The following is a 22,023-nucleotide window of genomic DNA, read 5'->3' as shown; positions in this document are numbered from 1 at the left end:
GATTTGTGATCACCTTGACTAAGGGATCGTAAGGTATGCAAAATTTCATGATTTGGTTCTACCTTAAATTTTAGATAAAATCATGAGATTCAAATCTGAGCATGCATGATGTTTGTTTTGATTGAAATAGTGTATAGGGATGAACCCTAGTAGATTTCTTGTTGAAATTTGGCCTAATTCTTGTAAAGTTCATAATCACCATTAGAGGTGATATGTGGGTTTTTGTAGAAAAGTGTGAGACATTAGGATTATGATGTATCTTAGAGTAATTCAAGTTCTATGAACAAGGTTCAGAAATTATTGATGTGAAAATTTAGTGAAATTGCCTAAGTTGATGTTTATCATGGCTAAATGATGAATGTTAAACTTAGTTACAAATTGTAAGCAATCATGCACATAAGATGCTTGATAAAATGCCTAAAAGACATTAATCGACACAAATGTGGTGTTGGTAAAGTAACAAGCTTAGTCATGAGCCGAATGGTTCTAATGATAATTGGCTTGTATGTTTTAGGCAATACGGGTGAGGCGTCGGGAAGTCAAGCCGGTGCGGACGCTCGTCTAAAGGGAAAGCTTTAAGGTACGTGGTTAACGCTACTATAATGTTGATGATCTAGTTTTCATTTTTAATGGTTTACTAGTTATGAACAATAGAGAGTCGTGTTGGTTTGGTTGCTTAAAATGAGGGACTTCATAATGGCAAACCAAAAAGAGCTAACAATGGTGGGTACAAACCGGGTAACGGAAGTACCTCATCCGTAGACCATAAACCCGTGTGTCGGGTAATGGGAAGAATATTATTAACACGCAAACCGGTAATGGGAGCGTGTGTGTTGAAGCAAGGGATCCAAAACGGGTCATACTTGTTGTAAAGAAATGCCCCGTACTGCGCTTTGATGACTTAAAAGTGCAGAAATTGGTATAAACGGGTCAAAACAGCAAAACAGGAAAGATATGCAGATGCTACCGTAAATTACGGTACCACCGTAATTTACGGTGGAGGGTAAATCTTTACGGTGGTTCTCTACTGATTTACGGTAGAACCATAAATGTCCAGCGCCCACCGTAAATTACGGTGACCACCGTAATTTACGGTGGAGCCCAGTTAAAATTGTCAAGTTTTGTGTAATTTCATATTTCGAATCCGTTTTAAGCGTACACTTAATTATATGAAATTTGAAGGATTCTAACATTATTATCTTGTTAAATTTCCAGCTTTCAAGTAAGTCAATCAAGCGGATGGTGATCAACACAAGGCTTTTGAACCGAACACATTCAAGAAGTAGTTCTTCACTTTTGTCTTAGATGCTCATTAGTGATAATTTTGTAATGGAAGGAATACTTATGTATCCTTTTTGTGTTGTGTTTTTTTTTTAAACACTTATGTGCTAAACTAGGATTAATATTAGTGTTTGTGTTTTTAAATGATTATGATCTTTCTTATCTAGTCGGTAAAAATATTGTGTAATTTACGGTAGAGTGTTACACCCGGTATGTGACAAATACCGAAAACGAGATACCAACGAACCGGATTTCGATGGCCGAAGCATCAACTCCACATCTTTAGCCAAGTACATATCATCCATATAAGAGTTTGAGACTCCGGTAAATGAGGGACCAAGGATAACACATACTCGAAATCATCAATATAATCAAAGATGGAATCCGATTGCCTAATAGTAGCTAACTGTTCATACGGATTCTAAATTGAGAGACTAGTAAAACGTTGCAGCAATTCGAACTGAAATTGGAGCCAAGTCAAGGACGGATGAACCTGATTGATGATTGTGAACCAATGTTAAGCAGCACCGATCATACTCAGTTGAGCAAGCTGTAAGCGGGAAGCATCAGGAGTCTGATTGAGATCGAAGAACAGGTTCGCCTTCTGGATCCAGCCTTGTGGATCAAAACCAGAGAATTCAGGCAAGTGCACCTTCTTCACAGACCATGGTAAGCCAGACGGAGAATTAGAAGAGCCAGATTTGGGACCGAACGACGAGAACACCAGATCGGAAGGTCCAGGTCCAGATGAATCATCCATATGTTTCTTCTCCTGCGATTTCATCCACGCTAACACAACCTTACGAAATTCAGAGGATTCCAAACGATCCTCTTCCAAAACCTGCAAGGAAGCCTTAATTTCGGTAACGTCGGCTTGTAACTGTTGAATCTTTTGATCATGAGCATCCAAACGAGCATTATGATTCACCATAATTGAATCGGAAAATAGATCAAAAATTGAATCGGAAATCTGAATCGGAAATTGAAACGAACTGGAGAGATCTGAGAATCGGAATTCGAACAGGAACAAATATTTGAAACCAACGATTGAAAAGAAATCGGAAATTAAATCCGAGAAGGAACCTGTAAATGGATTGTAGAAATCGAAAGATGTTTTAGTGGGAATTGAAGCAGGCCGAGCAGATCTGAAACGAATTGGATCTAAGATCCGACTGTGAAACAGATCCGAAAAATGAAGAGAGATCTAATTGAATATGTGAACGCACAGAATTGAAGTAGAGAATTGTAGAGCAGAAGTGGCAGGTCGGACCAATGATAGAGAATTGAAGCTCAAATCTATAACAATGGTAGAAAACCTTATATTAAAGTAGAAATGATGCTGATAATGATCCAAAGGATCTACAGGAAAAGGAAATAACCACCTAGTGGTCCCAGGGCTATGGCCTTCTCAATGCATAAGCATGAGCCTAACAAACTAACTAAATTCTCTCCTCTCATTCTATAATGACTAATGCCTTATTTATACGCAATTACACTATTACAATATAATACTATTACGTATGCAATTTCTATCAAATTCCTTCTAAGAAGTTAAAAATAACCAAATTGATCTCGAGAATATCTTTATTGAAGAAATGTTCACGATCTTAAATTGTACGCCTGATGGGTTTAATTGGCAAATCTAAAATATATTACAAAATTTTATAATAAGACTAAATAAGTTGGAACATTATTAATAGTGTAGGGGCGGAACCAAGGGAGGTTTACCCCCCCCACCCCACCCCACCCACCCCCACCTACACACACCAAAATTCCTCAATTTTTTCCTATAAACTCTAAAGTTTTTTATAAGTAAAACATAAGTTGGATTCATAGTTGTAGCCGGTATTGAAGACAACTTTATGATGGCCTCCTGACCAATAAGTTATCGTTCCGCCCCTGATAATGTGTTACATTGTGAACACTTTTAATATAAAATAAACTAAGGTAGCGTCCGTTTTATGGAATGGAATGGGATGGAATTGGGAAGCTTTTCTTTGTAAAATTGATCTTGGTTTGGGGAGGGAGGAATTCGAAATCCAATGAATTTCTTTAATCAATGAAATTTGTGACTATTTCAACATTCCATTCCATTCCTTCATTAAAGTGAAGGATTTCTAAGGAATGTTGAAATAGTCACAGATTTCATTAGAGTGAAGGATTTCAAATTCCTCCCTCTCCCAACCAAGATCAATTTTACAAAGAAAAACTTCCTAATTCCATTCCATTTCATTCCATGAAACGAACGCTACCTAAAATGTTCCTAAAATGAATTTGGACCCGGAAAATAAAATTTTCAAACTTTTAGCGTTCATGTGGAATCCTCTTTCATGGATCATGGTGGCCGGTCACCGGACTGGCCGGATTCTGTGGGCATAGTTGTACCTCTGATCATCTCAACCATTTGTTTCACCAAAGAAAACAATGCCGACAATGCTGCCTCAACCCTAATGGCGAGCCTATCCCCGAAGTCCAAGATTTTGAGGAACGGAAAATGAAGCGAGCAAGATGCCGCCTCCAGGCGATATGATTAACATCAAACTAGGAGATAGATACTTTGAAAATTGACCAATCTGCCTTACCAGGGGTCCCTCCCTGTGACCAAAAGCCCTGGCGAGCCGGTATACTATCTTTACTAGATATTGACCGCGATAAGTAACTTCTGCATATGCTCGATTGTGATTGGCACGGTGATCAAGATCGTGGTGATTTATGCGGTTCAACGAAGAGCGTATCCAGCCGTATATGCAGACTGGCCTTTCGCTGAGATGCAAGGGATCAGGTGGCGATGGAGTATTACAAGGCATGGGCGTAGGATAGTAGGGGCGGGAGGCCCCCCCCCCCCGAACTTTTCGCTCAGTAGCGGAGAATATGTAGTTTTCGTATAGAAATTTTTGGGTATTTACGTTTTTGACCCTCTGGTTTTATAGAAATATTTTGGCATATACGTTTTCGACCCCCCGATCGGAAATCTCAAGCTTCGCCACTGTTACAGGGTCAGAGATATTTACAGGAGTATTAACATTCATAATCCAAGCTTCACAAAACAGATAAACCAATCAAGCTCGAAAGAAAATTGCTTATAATGCGCAAAGATAACACGCCACATCGTCTTCTAAAGATTAGACATACAACCTCGCTATATGCTACAGATGCCCTTTCCTTCAATGTTATATATATACTACCAAAACGGGAATAATAATACGCATATGGTGATTAAAATAACTACCGAATTCTAGTTCTTTAAATGCCCCGCTTGCTTTAAGTACCAAATCGCTCCTTGAGCCGCAAACTCGGCTGCATCTTTCTTTTTCGCCCGATGATCTCCAATGCATTCCAAAACCGTATTCGAGGCGTCTTCGATTGTAAGAGACACTTTGAACGCAAACCTAAAGAAGCACAAAGGGTATAAAAGAGTTAATTACTGTTTTCGTCCCTGTGGTTTGTCAAAAATCACTATTCCAGTCCATCAGTTTAAAAATTGCGATTTCAGTCCCTGTGGTTTCACTTTCGTAATCATTTCAGTCCACCTCGTAACCATTTCAGTCCCTGTACTTAACAGAATAATGGATTGAAATGGTTACGAAAGTGAAACCACAGGGACTGAAATGGTTACGAAAGTGAAACTACAGGGACTGAAATCGCAATTTTTAAACTAATGGACTGAAATAGTGATTTTTGACAAACCACAGGGACGAAAATAGTAATTAACTCGGTATAAAATCAGAATCAGATAATCAAAACTAATAAAACAAGTTGTGTCCGCCTGTTCGGGTCTGTTTAAGGGTTTCGTTCGGGTTGACTTGTTAAATCCATTTAATTAACTAGCTCAACCCGCCAACCCATTGAATTAAACAAGTCAAACACGTCAAACCGCCGACACGTTTAACTCATTTACAGCCTGACTATAACCCGCTAACCTGTTTGAACATTAAAAACTCGTTATTGCGACTAGAGATCTGAACTTACTGTTTGAGGTGGGCCGGCCCTATCTCGTGAAAACATTCAAACAACGGTGGTTTCCAACAGTTAATCGCACAGATTTCATACAAATATGATTTCGCTGATGACCTGTGCACGACATCACCACCTGAAATTCACGTTTTTTGTAAGCATACGCCCTCAGAGAAAAAATAGATTAACAAACAACAAATCTTGAACATAACCCGAACCGATCCACTCATACGTGAACGGGTCAAATTTGTCAGCTCTACTTACCCGCTGCGGGTTGTGAATTGCTACTACTAGCATCCGAATGACTGCGTTGAGGTGTGGGATCCACCATTCGTCTAATGCCGTTACTGCTTCTCACAGGTTTTACAGAACCGGAATGCGTTTCTTGCGATCTACTTTCGAATTCATCAGCGTTCATATATTTATGTAAAATATTTTTATCCATCGGTATTTCATCGTTTCCGATCAATAGAGCTTCCATCTTTTCGCTCGTTTTCAAGATTTCCTCTAACGTTTTCACCTTTGTTTTGTAACCTTTATCCTGTAAACAAAATAAAAATTATTGTAATGTGTTAATCGATAATATATTTAAAGTAATAATACAAAGCTCTGAATAAAACGATCTTTTACGGTTTTACCTTCAATGATAAATACAATTTATGACACGCGATTCTCTTGGCGGTTTTTTTACTGAAATTGGTAGCACTTGCAGACTCGCAAACTCCTCTTCCGTTAACAAGCGCGTCAACGAAAAATGTCCTATCTTTTTTTACCGATGGAAACGTTAATTCCCAATTATAAAACTGACAAAGTTCTTGAAGTTCTCTAACGGGATTAAGCTGCATTGCCGAAAATTTCATCACGGGATCCAAAAACGAGATCATTATCTTCCAAACAACGTCTAAATTGAATCCGGAATCAAGAAGAATGGCACCGACACACGACTCTACCAAATCACCAAGAGCCTGAAAATCGAAAATTACAAAAATGTAGAAGATAATAAAAAACGGAGTGAAATGCCATTTTTGACCCTGAGGTTTGGCCAATTCTGCGACTTTCGTGATTCTTCCGAAGGTTTGTTTTTCCGCATCTGGATCCAAAAGGTTTGAAATCTTGCCATTTTCACCCGGCTCGTTAACTCCATCCATTTTTCTTTGTTAAGTCAAGATATTTTCGTCTTTTTTGCTAACTTAAAGGGCAATTCGGTCTTTTTCACTTTATGTAAAACGACAGAATGCCCCTGAAAAAGACTGAGTTGCCCTTCAAGTTAACAAAAAAGACGGAAATACCTGTGACTTAACGGAGAAAAATGGATGGAGTTAACGAGCCGGATGAAAATGACAAGATTTCAAACCTTTTAGATCCAGATGCGGAAAAACAAACCTTTAGACGAAAGTCGCAAACTTGGCGAAACCTTAAGGACGAAAATGGCATTTTACTCTAAAAAATGATATAATTATAGAAAGTTACCTTAGGACATGGGACGGTTTCACCCAAAACGTTGTTCGACGAAGAGGTTTTAAAGAACTCAGCATACTTGTTCATTGACTGGGTCAAACTAGTGGAATCACACAGCATATACTTGTAGAAAGATCGATTTACAGCAATACCCGCAAAAGAATTATTGTTGACCGAATACGATCTTAAGTCAGTCAACTGACCCGGTTTCAGTTTTGGATATACCGAATAAAGATAAGACGTAATCAGGTAATCCAACACCGCGTCTCCAAGAAATTCCAATCTCTGTTTTCATTCATATGCAAAAGTTATCGTAAAATAAGTTTGCAAGTATTATTGAACTGCTTAACGAGTAATTTTTAACATGGATCAAAATGAACTAAGTTTGACTAGTCAAGACTTTGTCCTTTTTGTTTAAAAAAGAGTGAAATGCCATTCTCGTCCCTGAGGTTTGGTCAGTTTTGCAACTTTCGTCCAAAGGTAAGTTTTTCCGCACCTGGATCCAAAAGGTTTAAAATCTTGCCATTTTCATCCGACTCGTTAACTCCATCTATTTTTCTCCGTTAAGTCAAGGGTATTCCCGTCTCTTTTGTTAACTTAAAGAGCAATTCGGTTTTTTTGGTCTTTTTACATAAAGTGAAAACGACAACAAAAAAGACGGAAATACCCCTAACTTAACGGAGGAAAATGGATGGAGTTAACGAGCTGGATGAAAATGGCAAGACTTCAAACCTTTTGGATCCAGGTGCGGAAAAACAAACCTTTGGACGAAAGTCGCAAATGGCATTTTACTCTAACAGAATTTTTAGTAATTAATGAATTAAGTACCATAACACAATTATTTTCTAAATAATATTCTAATGATGTTAAGCGGTTACCTGATAACAGCCACCATAGTTATTATGGTAAGACGGATGTAACAGCGCCTGTAAAAGAAGACCTTTATGTTGAAACCGATATCCCAAAAGGTCTTCAAGGGCAGAAATGTCAATTAGACCACTCAAAGCGGTAAAGATTCGGCTTGAAGCACATATCTCCGCAACCTGCGAGTGTGTAAAGTCAACAGGAATCCCGATCCACTTGAGAAATGCGATTGCTGCCTTAAAACCGCTATCAACTAAAAACGCTCCAACAAGGGCTTCCACAATGTCTGCAATGGTTTTCTTTTGTATCCAATGATGACCTTTATTGCATCTAACTTCCGTATTTTCACCCGTCTTTAAATTACTCTCGTGCGATGAATGAATTTCAACTTGTGTGTTGTCGGTGCATATCACGGTACATCGTCGACCAAAAGGGTAAAAATGAGAAGGCTCAAACGGTTGATCACGTATATATACCTACAAAAAATATCAATTAATTTATATTTTTTGTATTTAAAAAATGAACTAGTATTTTGACCCGCCGCCGCAATGTCGAACCTTAAAGTAACTCGAATTTATACGGTCAAAAATCTGACCTGACTCGTTTATGCACAAAATTTAAGTCAAAGCGTAGACCAACTGAAAACGCACATAAACATAAGCAGGAAAACGTATTATATTTAACCTGACTCATTACCGAGAAAAAAATTACGTCGAAACGTAAACCAACTTGGATTTATAACGGAACTTACTTAAAGAATGGTACCACGCGTTGCGGCAGCGTTGAAACGTAAATTAAATCGAATTTATACCGCTCGTTGAAAACATATTATATTTTACCCAACTCGTTTCCGAACAAAAATTATGTCAAAATGAAGAACCGAAACACACATAAAAATAGGCACAAAACGTATTATATTCATCTCACGTACATAAAAATAAGCTCGGAAAACTCGAGGGGGGTCAAAATGACATTTTACAAAGTTTTTAGAAAGTTGAGGGAGTATAAGTGACAATGCTGAAAGTTGAGGGACAGAGGTATAAAAAAAACCAAAAAAAGAAACTCAAAGAAAAAAAAGTGATGTGACAGTCGCTACAGTAACTTATTGTCCTATAATTGTTATATTTATAAATCGGCAAACGCAAATTATCAAAAAAAAATATTTTTATATATACTCACAAGAAAAGAACTTACATGCAAGTTGTTTGATAACGCGACCTTCAATAAATGTGAATTGTTGACCATGTTTGACCGTTTCCGAGTTAGTATTCCTTCATCAAGAGAGTTATTTACTAGAAAAACGTGTCGACCAACTGCAAATTTAAGAAACGCGTCACCCAAAACCTCTAGTCTCTCAAGAGAAAACCGTTCGTTGCATCTCTCAGTCGTAAGCGCTTCAAGAATCTGACGATATTAAAAAAGTTAGAAACTTTTTACTCAATTTAAAAAAAGAAACACTAAAAAAGAGCAAATAACTATAGGCTTACGCGATCCGCGGAAACTTCTGACCCTTGAGAGAATGATGCGCATAACCTGTGTCTCAGTTCGATTGCAACAAGAAAGCTTTCTAATCGGTGTACGATTGAGGGCAATAACGACAATGTACTTCCGATGTCCCGTGAAAATCCGATGATTTTCAGAACACATATTTCGGGAGGTAGTTCGACAAAGTGCTCCTCCTTTTCACGTGGTTCTGTTACAGTATCACACAAATAAATGAAAAACAGACAAAAAAAGAGTAAATTACGTTTTTGGCCCCTGTGGTTATATCACTTTTACTATATTAGCCCAAAATAAGAATTTTTAACATATTTGGCCCCTAAGTCTAGAGATCATGGGGGCCAAAATGGTTAGTTATAGAGACCATGGGGGCCAAAATGGTTAGTTATAGAGACCATGGGGGCAGATATGTTAAAAATTCTTATTTTGGGCTAATATAGTAAAAGTGATATAACCACAGGGGCCAAAATCGTAATTTACTCGACAAAAAAAACTATGATTAAACGATAACTATGATTACAAAAGCATAATTACAAGTCTAAATTTTGAGCAGCTTTCAACCTGTTTGACCCGATCCTCATTTAGCTAATTTTTATAGTAGAATGGTTTGAGATAAAACGAAACCCAATTCGACCCGTTCACAAGCAAATGGGTCGAATTGCCTCCTCTAAATCTATAACAAACTTCTTTCAAGAGACCCAATGGATGCCATCAATCATAAAGATAATAATATGAGTAAAGTACACGCATGGTCCTTGTGGTTTACCCTAAACCCTAAACCCTAAAACCCTAGCTTTCCAAAAGTACGCGGATGGTCATGTTGGTTTGCATCTTGTAATGCATTTAGTCCCCAACTTTGCCAAAAGTCACATCGATGGTCCCTGTGGGTGGCACTTTGTAATGCATTTAGTACATAACTTGGACCTTCTGGAACCTTTAGATTTGTTGGTTGGGGACTAAATGTGTTACAAAGTGCAAACCACAAGGACCATCTATGTACTTGGAAAGCTAGGGACCAAATCCAAATTTTGGTAAACCACAGGGACTGCCTGTGTAGTTTACTCTAATAAAAGAGTAAACTGCCATTTTGGTCCCTGTGGTTTGGTCACTTTTGCCACTTTAGTCCAAAACTCAAACTTTTTGCATCTGGGTCCCTGTGGTTTCAGTTTTATTCCCATTTTGGTCCAAAAATGAAATCAGGTCATATTTGTCTTATAAAATCCTGCTATTTTGTCATTTTCCGCAGGTGCAAAATGATCATTTCTTTTTTATAAATAAATACCATATTTTATAAGACAAATATGACCTGATTTGCCCCTAAGAAAAATTACAAAATTGCAGGATTTTATAAGACAAATATGACCTGTTTTCATTTTTGGACCAAAATGGCAATAAAACTGAAACCACAGGGACCTAGATGCAAAAAGTTTGAGTTTTGGACTAAAGTGGCAAAAGTGACCAAACCACAGGGACCAAAATGGCAGTTTACTCCTAATAAAATTTAACGCTAACTATTCGCTTTATATATAGATACAAAAAAGTTACCTCCACTTCCTCTCTTCCTTAGCAGGTTGTCAAGACGAAAGAGTTGTTTCGCTTTTAAAAGAGGCTGCTTCGGGTGCAAAAACTTGCTTCCAAATCTGTTCATAAACGCAAAGGAAAAACGTACCCAATAAATCAACTTTTTTGAAAATGGCGATATTACGTAAATCAATAAAAACTTACACTTCAGCGTAGTGATCGACATAGCTTGTTCCTTCTTTAAAAATACTAAACGAATCCTTATCCGGAAGATAAGCAGAGACGAAGTAAAACGTATCCTTGCAAGGAACATACACCAAACTATTCACTATGTCTTTGATTTGTGTGGGCCCATCGGCAAGATGTAAACAAACATTCGTATTTGACGTTTGAGTTTGATTACACGCAGTAATAATTTCTTCTGGATTTTTGAAAATCGGTGACGATAAACATTTTTTAATGAGCTGCCAATCTACAGTCATTGATCCTCGGTGCACATCCACACGCACGGGTAGCATTAAGTAGAAAGTCAACGCTGAATTGCTGAAATCATGTTTGCCTAACTCGACAAAATCCGTAACGAATTCTGACTTGTCGATTATTGCCTTCAGCCACATTTCTTGAAACCTTTCCGCTAGCAAAATCTGCATAAATTATTTGTTTTTTATGATTTAGATTACATGTCACTTCTGGTTATCAAAAACTAGTTAATATCGTCAAAACGTATTATATTCGACCCAACTTTCTAAAAACTAGTTAATATCGTCAAAAAGTATTATAATTTGAAACATAAAATAATTCAAATTAATATCGTCTAGTAAAAACATATTATATTTGACCCAACTCGTTTCTAAACAAAATTTTCGTCAAAACGTAAACCAACTGAGAACGTACAAAAAAATAAGCACGAAAATGAATTACATTTGACCTGACTCGTTTCCGAAAAAAAAAAATTACATCGAAACATAAACCAACGTTTGATACTAACACGTAAATAAGAAGAAGCACGTAAAAAAATAGTTTTTTTTAAAGTAGAATTGAAAACTTGAAACTTTAGAAACCAGAGAGTATTAAAAGGATACTTTACAATGTTTTTACAAATTGAGGGGTGTAGATGTCAATTCTAAAAAAGTGAGGGGGTAAGATACACAAAAAATACTCACTAAAAGACAAAAAGCTACTATTGCTTCTGTTTATAGAATTGTTATATATATAAATATAAATATATATAAATTTGCAAAAGAACGCGTAAAACCGTAAACAGTAGAGGCGCATTCAAACAATATTTTCTACCGCAATATTAATTCTTATTAATTAAAATCACATAATCATTTTCAAAACACCCGAAACGCCTAAAAAGTTATCGTACTAAATGAGAAAAAAATCAAGATTCAATTACCTCATTGTCCGTAAATTCTAAAGCACCACAGGGGACGATCTTAGTCAATACAGATCGACCACGAGCTAACTGGAGATCAAGTTCCATTCTTAGTGCCTCTTGTGGGATAGGTTTTTTAAGAAATAGCCCAAAATCTTTATATAATCTATCGGCAGGCGTAGGGTTGAGCTCGAAGAAATACGAGTTAAGAGAGAGTGTTGCGTTTTCCCCTTTAATCCATGGTTCTTGAAGAACGGATGGTACAAGCATTTCATGAAGCTCTCTGCGCGAGCTTTCATCTAGAGAGTGTAGATAAATAGCAACAATTAAAATAAGTAACTATTGTAGCATATATGTTACACAAATAATAATGTATTTTTAATAGGTTTATTTATTAAAAAAAATTACTTCGGGCGGTTTTTTACCCATTTGACCCATTTCATATTTAGCTAGTTTATTTTATTTTACCGGTTTGACCCATCTCCTTTTGTCCAAAACAACTCTTAATAAATAATTAGTTAAGTAAATAGGATTACAAAAATTATATAACCATACCAATTCAACTTTTAGAATAAAATTATTTCAGAAGTTTTACGTATCGGAAATACCTTTTAACATAATTTTTTTATTCTATCTGCGTGACCCAAAACATTTGTCCAAGTTTTTATCTTTCAAATAAGGAAAATTACAAGTTTTGTCCTTTATCTTAATACCACTTATCAGGCGGTGTCCTTTTTAACGAATTTTGACAAGTTTTGCCCTTTACAAGGAATTTTGTTGCACATTTTGTCCTTTAGGCTTAACCCAGTTAGATTTCTTGTTAAATCTTGTCACCCAAGGGTATTTTAGCCTTTTACCCATTTATTTCAAGAGTCAACCCTAAAATATTTTGTTTTATTCTTTTAAAAAATATTAAATAAATGGGTAAAAAGACTAAAACACCCTTGGGTGACAAGATTTAACAAGAAAATCTAACTGGGTTAAGCCTAAAGGACAAAACGTGCAACAAAATTCCTTGTAAAGGGCAAAACTTGTAAAGGGCAAAACTTGTCAAGATTCGTTAAAAAGGACACCGTCTGATAAGTGGTATAAAGATAAAGGACAAAACTTGTAATTTTTCCTTCAAATAATTTGCAACAAATATGATTAAAAAACGATATCCTTTTTATAATCATATATAATATTCTGAATAAAATGATTTAGGAGGTTTACGTGTAAAAAATACACTCTGGGTGTCTTTCGACCCTTTGACCCATTAGATTTATTCATCTTTTTATTTGACCCGTTATAAGAGATAAGACATGACGCAAATCAACCCATTTGCAAGAAAATGGGTCAAAATTGGCACACTTATAAAAATTCAAATGGGAAGCGAATTTACCATCATCACAGTCTGAATCAGAAGAATCTTGATTTTCATCGTCAACTTCATCGTCAGGTAAGAGATAATGCGTCAAAGCACCCAATTCATGCAATTGTTGACACGCTTTCAAACACGCATCTTTTTTTGCCGCTTCCCTTGACGGTTGAGGCGAACTTTTGATTTGGTGAATCGGAGCATTAGCGGGAAGTTTTATGTAGCAAATTACGGCGTCAGCTTCATGTGTAGAGTAAGATAGTAGTGGTTTAGGGTTAAAGAATCTGCAAAATCATATAACCAATTAAGTCAAGTTAATAAGTTTAGCTAGAAAAGAAACAGGTTGAAAGTAGGGCTGTAATCGAGCCGAGCCACGTTGAGCTCGAGCTTTAACAAGCCAGCTCGGTTCGTAAAATGTTCGAGCCAGCTCGTTATTTTTTTGTGATTTTTTTACAAATATTGACAACATAGAAAACAAAAGTAAAATTTCACATATCTATATATATTATTTTAGTTTTTATAATATTTTTAAGGCCGAAAGGCATATTATAAGTATTATATGTATAATTTTTATTTATTTTCCCATATTTTTGTATGTTATTGATTAATTAAACTTAAAATGTTAACACTTCAAGTCTTCAATCCCCTCCACATATACTTTATTTTATTACATTAAAAATTTAAATTAATCTATATAACATAAAATATTTGAGCCGGCTTGCGAGCCCGCGAGCCGAGCCAGGCCTAGCTCGGCTCGTTTACAAATCAAGCCGAGTTGAGCCGGCTCGTTTACAATGGAGCTTTTTTCGAGCTTTTTGAACACCCCTTGTTGAAAGTCAGCAAACGAACTAAAACGACCCATATCTACAGGAAACCGTCCGTTCTGACCCGTTACCCAACCCGCCTAACACGCCCACATTGGAAACCGGAACTTACTCATCATGCGGAAGCTTTGAGCAATATCGATGAAGTAACGAAACACTCGATCCGGAACTAATAATGGCACCTGTTGAATCTACTTTATATGTTTTCTCCTCAAAATCATTATACACCGACGTACTTTTTCTTGAAGATATTTCGTTATTCATCTGGGCTTCGTCCTTATGAAAATTCTTTATCAATTCCATCTCCTTTGGGTTCCCACTGTAGTAGCATATAATAGTCTATAATTAACGGTTTGTGTTAAAACTTTTTATGGAAAAAGTAAAAGGCGAAAGCAGTGCACCTGTCCACCAAAAATGCGTATTCAGATTGCGGCATGCGGGCACGACCTCTTGATTGTATGAAACTGGCAACAGTTTCCGGAAGATCGAATCGTATTACAAGGCAGCATGTTTGGATATCGAGACCTTCTTCTCCCACTTTCGTTGCTACTAACAAATTCAGCTGCCAGACAAGAAAATTTTACAAAAAAAAAAAAAAAAAAAAAAACTAGATGTTCTCTTTATACACAAAAGAGTTTGTGAAATATAGGCAAAAGATCAAATACAAATAATCTTAACATACTAAACATACAAATTGAAGGAAAACCCAAAAAGACAAGGTGGCATTTTTGTAATTACCACCAACTATCAAAGTTACAACCAAAAATACCTAAAAAAACACAAATTTTTTGACCCATTACCAAACCCATCTAACCTGCCCATTTTGCTACCTATAAAATAAAGTTGCATATTACATACCTCACCCGAACGAAACTTCTCAAGAATGGCGTTCGTCGTTTTACGCGACATACTCTTGAGCCCAGAGTGGACGCCTACTAAGTAACTACACCTCCATGCCGACAAAAACCTAACTTGTTGAAGGATATACGCCAACGATCTAGCGGTTACGATTCTATTCACAAATATAATACATTTCATATCCGACTGTGCCCTGCGATAATCAACACGCAAAGATCGTGCAATGGTGAAAAGTTTGAAACTTTTGTAGTTAGAGTTAATTACTATTTTCGTCCCTGTGGTTTGTCAAAAATCACTATTTCAGTCCATTAGTTTAAAATTTGCGATTTCAGTCGTCCCTGTGGTTCCACTATCGTAACCATTTCAGTCCACGTCGTAACCATTTCAGTCCCTGTACTAACAGAATAAATGGATTGAAATGGTTACGAAAGTGAAACCACAGGGACTGAAATGGTTACGAAAGCGAAACCATAGGGACTGAAATCGCAATTTTTAAACTAATGGACTGAAATAGTGATTTTTGACAAACCACAGGGACGAAAACAGTAATTAACTCTTTGTAGTTATTTATTCAAATGCATTACTAACCTAAAGTTGGAAAGAATTTGCAGGAGTTGCAACAGCTTCAATGAGAAAAACGGAAACCCCAAATTATCGAGGGATGATAAACTGGCTTCGGTGTCATTTGCTTCAATCGGGTAATCTAAAAAACAATAATTTGCGGTTTGAGACCGATAATTAGTGTTCAGAAATTCTTATCGGTTAAGGAACTAATAGATAAAATGACATCTTTACGTATTTTTGAAATATTCAAATTTAACTATGATGGTTACATTTCTATCAACTATAATAATACTTTATATAAATTATTAACTAGTAAATTTCCCCGGCGCATTGCGACAGGAATCCAATCGGTATCGGTTCAATTCGTTACGGTATCGATATAGTATCGACACTCGGTCTACCAACCGAAAGGAAAAACTTCAAAAGTACAACACCGACAATCGATATAATTAACGAACGCACGGTGTTTAAAGTATAAATGTGAGATTGATAGTTTAAAAAACACAAAAACAAAAAAACAAAAACCACAAAAAGGGGCTCATTTTAGCTTAGATAGGCATGCTCATTTTAGCAAAGGGAGATGGTGCATTTTAGCACTGCATAACTTTTCACAAGCATGAACTTTGTTATATATAAAATTAACTCTTCCTAAAACATGTGTCATCCATAATTTCAAGACTTATCTTTTTTCCTAATATAACAATTAGAAAATGATTAAAGTGAGTAAAAAGCTTTTTAAAAAGGGTAAAAAAAACAAAAACCACAAAAAGGGGCTCATTTTAGCTTTTAGATAGGCATGCTCATTTTAGCAAAGGGAGATGGTGCATTTTAGCACCGCATCACTATTCACAAGCATGAGCTTTGTTATATATAAAATTAACTCTTCCTAAAACATGTGTCATCCATAATTTCAAGACTTATCTTTTTTCCTAATATAACAATTAGAAAATGATTAAAGTGAGTAAAAAGCTTTTTAAAAAGGGTAAAAAAAACAAAAACCACAAAAAGGGGCTCATTTTAGCTTAGATAGGCATGCTCATTTTAGCAAAGGGAGATGGTGCATTTTAGCACTGCATAACTATTCACAAGTATGAGCTTTGTTATATATAAAATTAACTCTTCCTAAAACATGTGTCATCCATAATTTCAAGACTTATCTTTTTTCCTAATATAACAATTAGAAAATGATTAAAGTGAGTAAAAAGCTTTTTAAAAAGGGTAAAAAAAACAAAAACCACAAAAAGGGGCTCATTTTAGCTTAGATAGGCATGCTCATTTTAGCAAAGGGAGATGGTGCATTTTAGCACTGCATAACTATTCACAAGCATGAGCTTTGTTATATATAAAATTAACTCTTCCTAAAACATGTGTCATCCATAATTTCAAGACTTATCTTTTTTCCTAATATAACAATTAGAAAATGATTAAAGTGAGTAAAAAGCTTTTTAAAAAGGGTAAAAAAAACAAAAACCACAAAAAGGGGCTCATTTTAGCTTAGATAGGCATGCTCATTTTAGCAAAGGGAGATGGTGCATTTTAGCACTGCATAACTATTCACAAGCATGAGCTTTGTTATATATAAAATTAACTCTTCCTAAAACATGTGTCATCCATAATTTCAAGACTTATCTTTTTTCCTAATATAACAATTAGAAAATGATTAAAGTGAGTAAAAAGCTTTTTAAAAAGGGTAAAAAAAAACAAAAACCACAAAAAGGGGCTCATTTTAGCTTAGATAGGCATGCTCATTTTAGCAAAGGGAGATGGTGCATTTTAGCACCGCATCACTATTCACAAGCATGAGCTTTGTTATATATAAAATTAACTCTTCCTAAAACATGTGTCATCCATAATTTCAAGACTTATCTTTTTTCCTAATATAACAATTAGAAAATGATTAAAGTGAGTAAAAAGCTTTTCAAAAAGGGTAAAAAGAGGGATAAACAAGTAATTTTAGTTTTTAATGTTTTCTTATATTAGAAAAAAAATGATGATTAAGTGGTAAAAAAGTTTTTAAAAGGGTAAAAAGAGGGATAAACAAGTAATTTTAGATTTTAGCTTTTTTTTAAATTATAAGAATCAAAATCAACACAAACACTAAAAACTAATTATTGTTACATTACCTTTTTGGCATTCAGAGGCAAAGTAGGCAGAAACTTTCGATAGATAACTGCCGCATAAAATATCGTCATTGCATTGCTCATTTGCCTCGATAACCGCATTTCTCTCAACGAGGTCGCCTTTCAATAGAATTCTACAAGCCTTCACAGGTCAAAGAATAACTAAATTATCCCAGAATTTATTAAAAAGAAGTGATTTTTTGCAAATGTTCAAAACGTTGCAAATGTACATAACTATATATATGAGCAAAAAGGTAATGAACTATGTAGTTATAGCGGTCCAAAATCAAATAGCAGTCAAGGGCCGATATTTGAGATATCGGTTATCGCGGTGGGATATCAGTAATCTTATATAATTATATCATGCAGAATATATATATATATATACACATATATAATATTAATACTAATATCAAAAGTCAAAACTCAAAAGTGCCGACATCTAAAATAACGGTCAATATTCCTTTTGAGTCCACATCAACCACGGCATCTAAAATAACGGTCAATATCGGTCAATAGCGCCGATATAGCGGTTCCGCTAATTGACACTGCTTATTTTGGAAGGCCCGATAACCGCTATCCCACCGCTATTGACTGCCTAGGTAATGAATGCTAAGAAAACTTACTTGCAATGCACCCCAAAGGCCAAGATTTTGGAGACAAAACTCGATATTGCAATGAAGCCGTAGGAGGGCCTTTTTCGTGTTTTTAAGAATAGAAGGATCCTCGCTATTCTTGATCAACGTAAACATACTCTATTTCCACAAAATTAAATATTAATTAATAACATAAGTACATAACTAGTAATGGACCGATAGTATAATCAAACAAGATAGTTACTCTTACAGTCTTACCTCGACCTTTATTGTTTCAAGTCTCCCTAAATAAGTTATATGGGGGTCAGGGGTATCATGTGTGGCGGTACCGTAATAATAGCAGTTAACTTTAGGGGATGATACAAATTGGTCTAGCTCCTCCCTTGTGTCAACGGTATAAACCTATAAACCATTCAATCATTAAAAAAACCGGGAAAATATAATTTAATTCATTTATCACTTGCGTATATGTTGTAAAAACAGACCTTGGCATTAAGTAAGGTCTCGAGACTACTAATGGAAGCACCTAAAACGATAAACGGCAAGCGTAAGTCAAATGAAGTGTTTCACTATTGGTCAAATGTCTAACATACCCCTTGATAGATGGAAAATAAAAGAAGCACGCTCGCATTACCTTTCCCAAATATTGGCGATGCGGTCATGCCGAATATACGCGGGAGCTTAGGAACATCCGGTTTATAAAATATCTGCATTATCACACAAAGGTGCTACCGGTCAACAATCATATCTCATAAGCATGAAATAATTTGTTAGAAATAAGTAAATAACCAACAAGTACAGGTGGCAATTTCGACTCATTTACTCATACGTGTGTCACTTTGTAGGGCTGCAAACGAACCGAACAAACATGAACAAGACCTTGTTCGTGTTTGTTTGTTAAGAAATATATGTGTTCGCGAACCGTTCACGAACACTTATCGAACAAGATTTTATGTTCGTGTTCGTTTGTTAAGGAAAGAAACTTGTTCGTGTTCGTTTGTGTTTGTTTGTTAATTTTAGGCAACGAATAAAAACGAACGTTGACGAACACGTTACCAAACGTTCACGAACATAAACGAACGAACACGACCTCTGTTCATATTTGTTCATTTAACTAAACGAACGAAATTTCTTGTTCGTGTTCGTTTGTTTAATAAACGAACGAACACAAACGAACTTCCCGCCGAACGGTTCACGAACTGTTTGCCAAACGTTTGGTTCGTTTGCAGCCCTATCGATTTGTGTTGTGTTTTTATCTACCTTCATAATTTCAGCATACGGATGATTGCTTTCAGCTTGTGCATAATGACACTCGTCAAATATCAAAAGAGCGATATGTTGAATCCTGATGAAGCAATGCGATAAATTATGCAACAGAATTTGAGGGGTCATCACAAGGACCTGCACAGCAATGTACATAAGTTCGAAATGGATCATCACGGGCTTTTCTATAACGATGACAGTGACCAAATGGTTCACTGTAACTTTGAAATATTATTATGTTCGATAAATATTAAAACCATCGTAAGGAAGTAACAAACCTCGAATTGTTCGATTTCCTTCTCCCAATCACGACGACCCTTCAAATTTTTTGAACTACCACAATAGATTCCAACTTTTACGTCTATAGAAGCTTGTATAACCTTAGCTTGCTGCATTAACAAAGTACGTTAAATAAAGAAATATCCGTCACAATCGATTTTATTATAAAAGATTTGTCTCTTTATATCATGTTTGGGATACGCATTTACGAATTCCCAATTACGTATAACTTCAAACGTTCAAATAAATAATTAAATGGCATTTAGCTAACCGTTAATTGTTAAAGTAACTAATTTTTTTCTTATAAACATAATCCTTATTTATGATCAAGTTCACCAAACACTCGATCATTTGTTTATTTAATTATTACGACTTCAAGCAACATAAGCACATCTAAACACCATATCCCACAGCCATTTTTTGTTAAACGTCAAGTAAAAACAATATGAAACAAAAAAAAAAAGATTGACAATCATGGAAGGGGGCTCACTTGTTCGACTAGAGCTACGGTTGGAGCAAGGAAAACACATATATCCTTTTTGGACTTCTTCGTTCGGCATATCATCTCATAAATAAGCAAAACCGCAATGTGTGTTTTACCGCAACCGGTTTCCAAATACACAATGATGTTCTCCAATAAAGCCTTTTGACATAACTCAATTTGGTACCTTCACAAAAGGAACAAACCAAAGTTATATCAAAATCTAAACAATTCTTGTTACAATTACACACAAAAAAAAAAAGCAACCCAATTAAAAAAAAAAAAAAAAAAAAAAAAAAAAGCACACACACACACACACATCAATTACAGTTTGCCTCTGTATGAACAAATATAAATATTTAATTACACATAACTAGAAAGAATCCCAACATATAACTCAAGAAAATAAACAAGAACCCAATAAAATAAAAAATAAAAAAGCACATTAAATATAAAGGATTAGAGCTAAATTTCCAGAACCCCTTTCTAACACAGGGAATTTACTTCTGTATAAACAAATATAACATTAAAAAAAACAACTCAAGAACTATACATATGTAAAACAACTCAAGAAAATAAACAATAACCCAATAAAAATTTAAAAAAAAAAAATCAAATAAAAAAACACATTAAATATAAAGAATTACAGCTAAAATGCCAGACCCCTTTCTTACTCAGGGAGTTTACCTCTGTATGAACAAATATAATATTAAAAAGAAAAATCTCAAGAACTATACACATGTAAAACAACTCAAGAAAATAAACAATAACCCAATAAAATTTAAAAAAAAATCAAATAAAAAAAACACATTAAATATAAAGAATTACATCCAAAATGCCAGAAACCCTTTCTTACACAGGGAATTTGGCTCTGTATTAACAAAAATTATTAAAAAAAAAAAAAAACCAAACAATTTCATAACAAAATCAAAAGGGGGAAAAACTATTTACACAAAAAAAATTCATAAAACCAACAATGTAGTGTCGTTAAAGATGATCAAGATTCAAGAAGAAGCATAAAAATGCAAACTTTTTTCAAGTTTCAAGAATCTTTGAACAAAAAAACTGACATACCCTCTTGCAATTGTTCTGGGATCCTTTTCAATTTTGTGAAATTCATCATTATCTTCATCATCGTGGCTGATCGCGAGAGCTTCAAGGGCTCTTGCGACGGTAATTTCGTCGCTGATGTTGCCCATGTTGACTCGGGGGGTTGACCGGAGACTTAATGAGTAAGATATAGAGTGAAGAAGAAGAAGAAGAAAGTAGTACTTGATGATCAATCAATCTTAGAGAGAGAAAGAGGGGGATGAGAGAGAGAGAGAGAGGGAGTGGGTTTTTGGTTTGGTGTGTGACTGTGAAGTGGTGGGGTTGAAGGTTTGTAGAGATGACGACGACTGATTTTTGAGGTTATGTGGGTGGGTTATTGGTCAAGGTTGCTAGTGCACATCTTATATAGGGCAAAAAAGGGTTAAGGGTTGGTATTTTTGTACCATGTTTTTTCTTTAATTTTTTTTTATTTTTAATAAATATATTGGATATATATATGATATTTATATATATATATATATGTAAGGCTGGAAGCAGCCTCTCTATTCCTACGGGGTAAAGGTAAGACTGTCTACATCTTATCCTCCTCAGACCCTACCTTTGCTTTGCTATTGGTGGGATTCACTGAGTATTATGATGATGATTTATATATATATGAAGAATGATTTAAAGGTT

General features: G+C 35.4%; 1 protein-coding gene across 1 annotated transcript; it reads right to left on the bottom strand.

Annotated features, from left to right (window-relative positions):
* Nucleotides 1-4,332: 4,332 nt before the first annotated feature.
* LOC110893899 (dicer-like protein 4) lies at nucleotides 4,333-21,718 on the bottom strand. Its single transcript, XM_022141053.2, has 25 exons — nucleotides 21,373-21,718; nucleotides 20,308-20,485; nucleotides 19,817-19,927; nucleotides 19,536-19,676; nucleotides 18,910-18,982; nucleotides 18,761-18,801; nucleotides 18,534-18,677; nucleotides 18,306-18,434; nucleotides 17,683-17,821; nucleotides 15,584-15,698; nucleotides 14,996-15,188; nucleotides 14,539-14,699; nucleotides 14,250-14,456; nucleotides 13,338-13,597; nucleotides 11,978-12,255; nucleotides 10,783-11,222; nucleotides 10,603-10,697; nucleotides 9,045-9,250; nucleotides 8,752-8,961; nucleotides 7,572-8,033; nucleotides 6,706-6,978; nucleotides 5,874-6,200; nucleotides 5,500-5,776; nucleotides 5,251-5,371; nucleotides 4,333-4,670 (listed from the first exon to the last, which is right to left on the bottom strand). Exons 1-25 carry the CDS (start codon nucleotides 21,495-21,497, stop codon nucleotides 4,517-4,519), a joined length of 4,860 nt encoding a protein of 1,619 aa, XP_021996745.1. The 5' UTR covers nucleotides 21,498-21,718; the 3' UTR covers nucleotides 4,333-4,516.
* Between the last annotated feature and the right edge of the window lie 305 nt (nucleotides 21,719-22,023).

Source organism: Helianthus annuus, chromosome 12, assembly GCF_002127325.2.
Source record: "Helianthus annuus cultivar XRQ/B chromosome 12, HanXRQr2.0-SUNRISE, whole genome shotgun sequence".
NCBI classification, from domain to species: domain Eukaryota; kingdom Viridiplantae; phylum Streptophyta; class Magnoliopsida; order Asterales; family Asteraceae; genus Helianthus; species Helianthus annuus.
The sequence above is the reverse complement of the archived record's forward strand: the minus strand, read 5'-3'. Positions and strand labels throughout refer to the sequence as shown.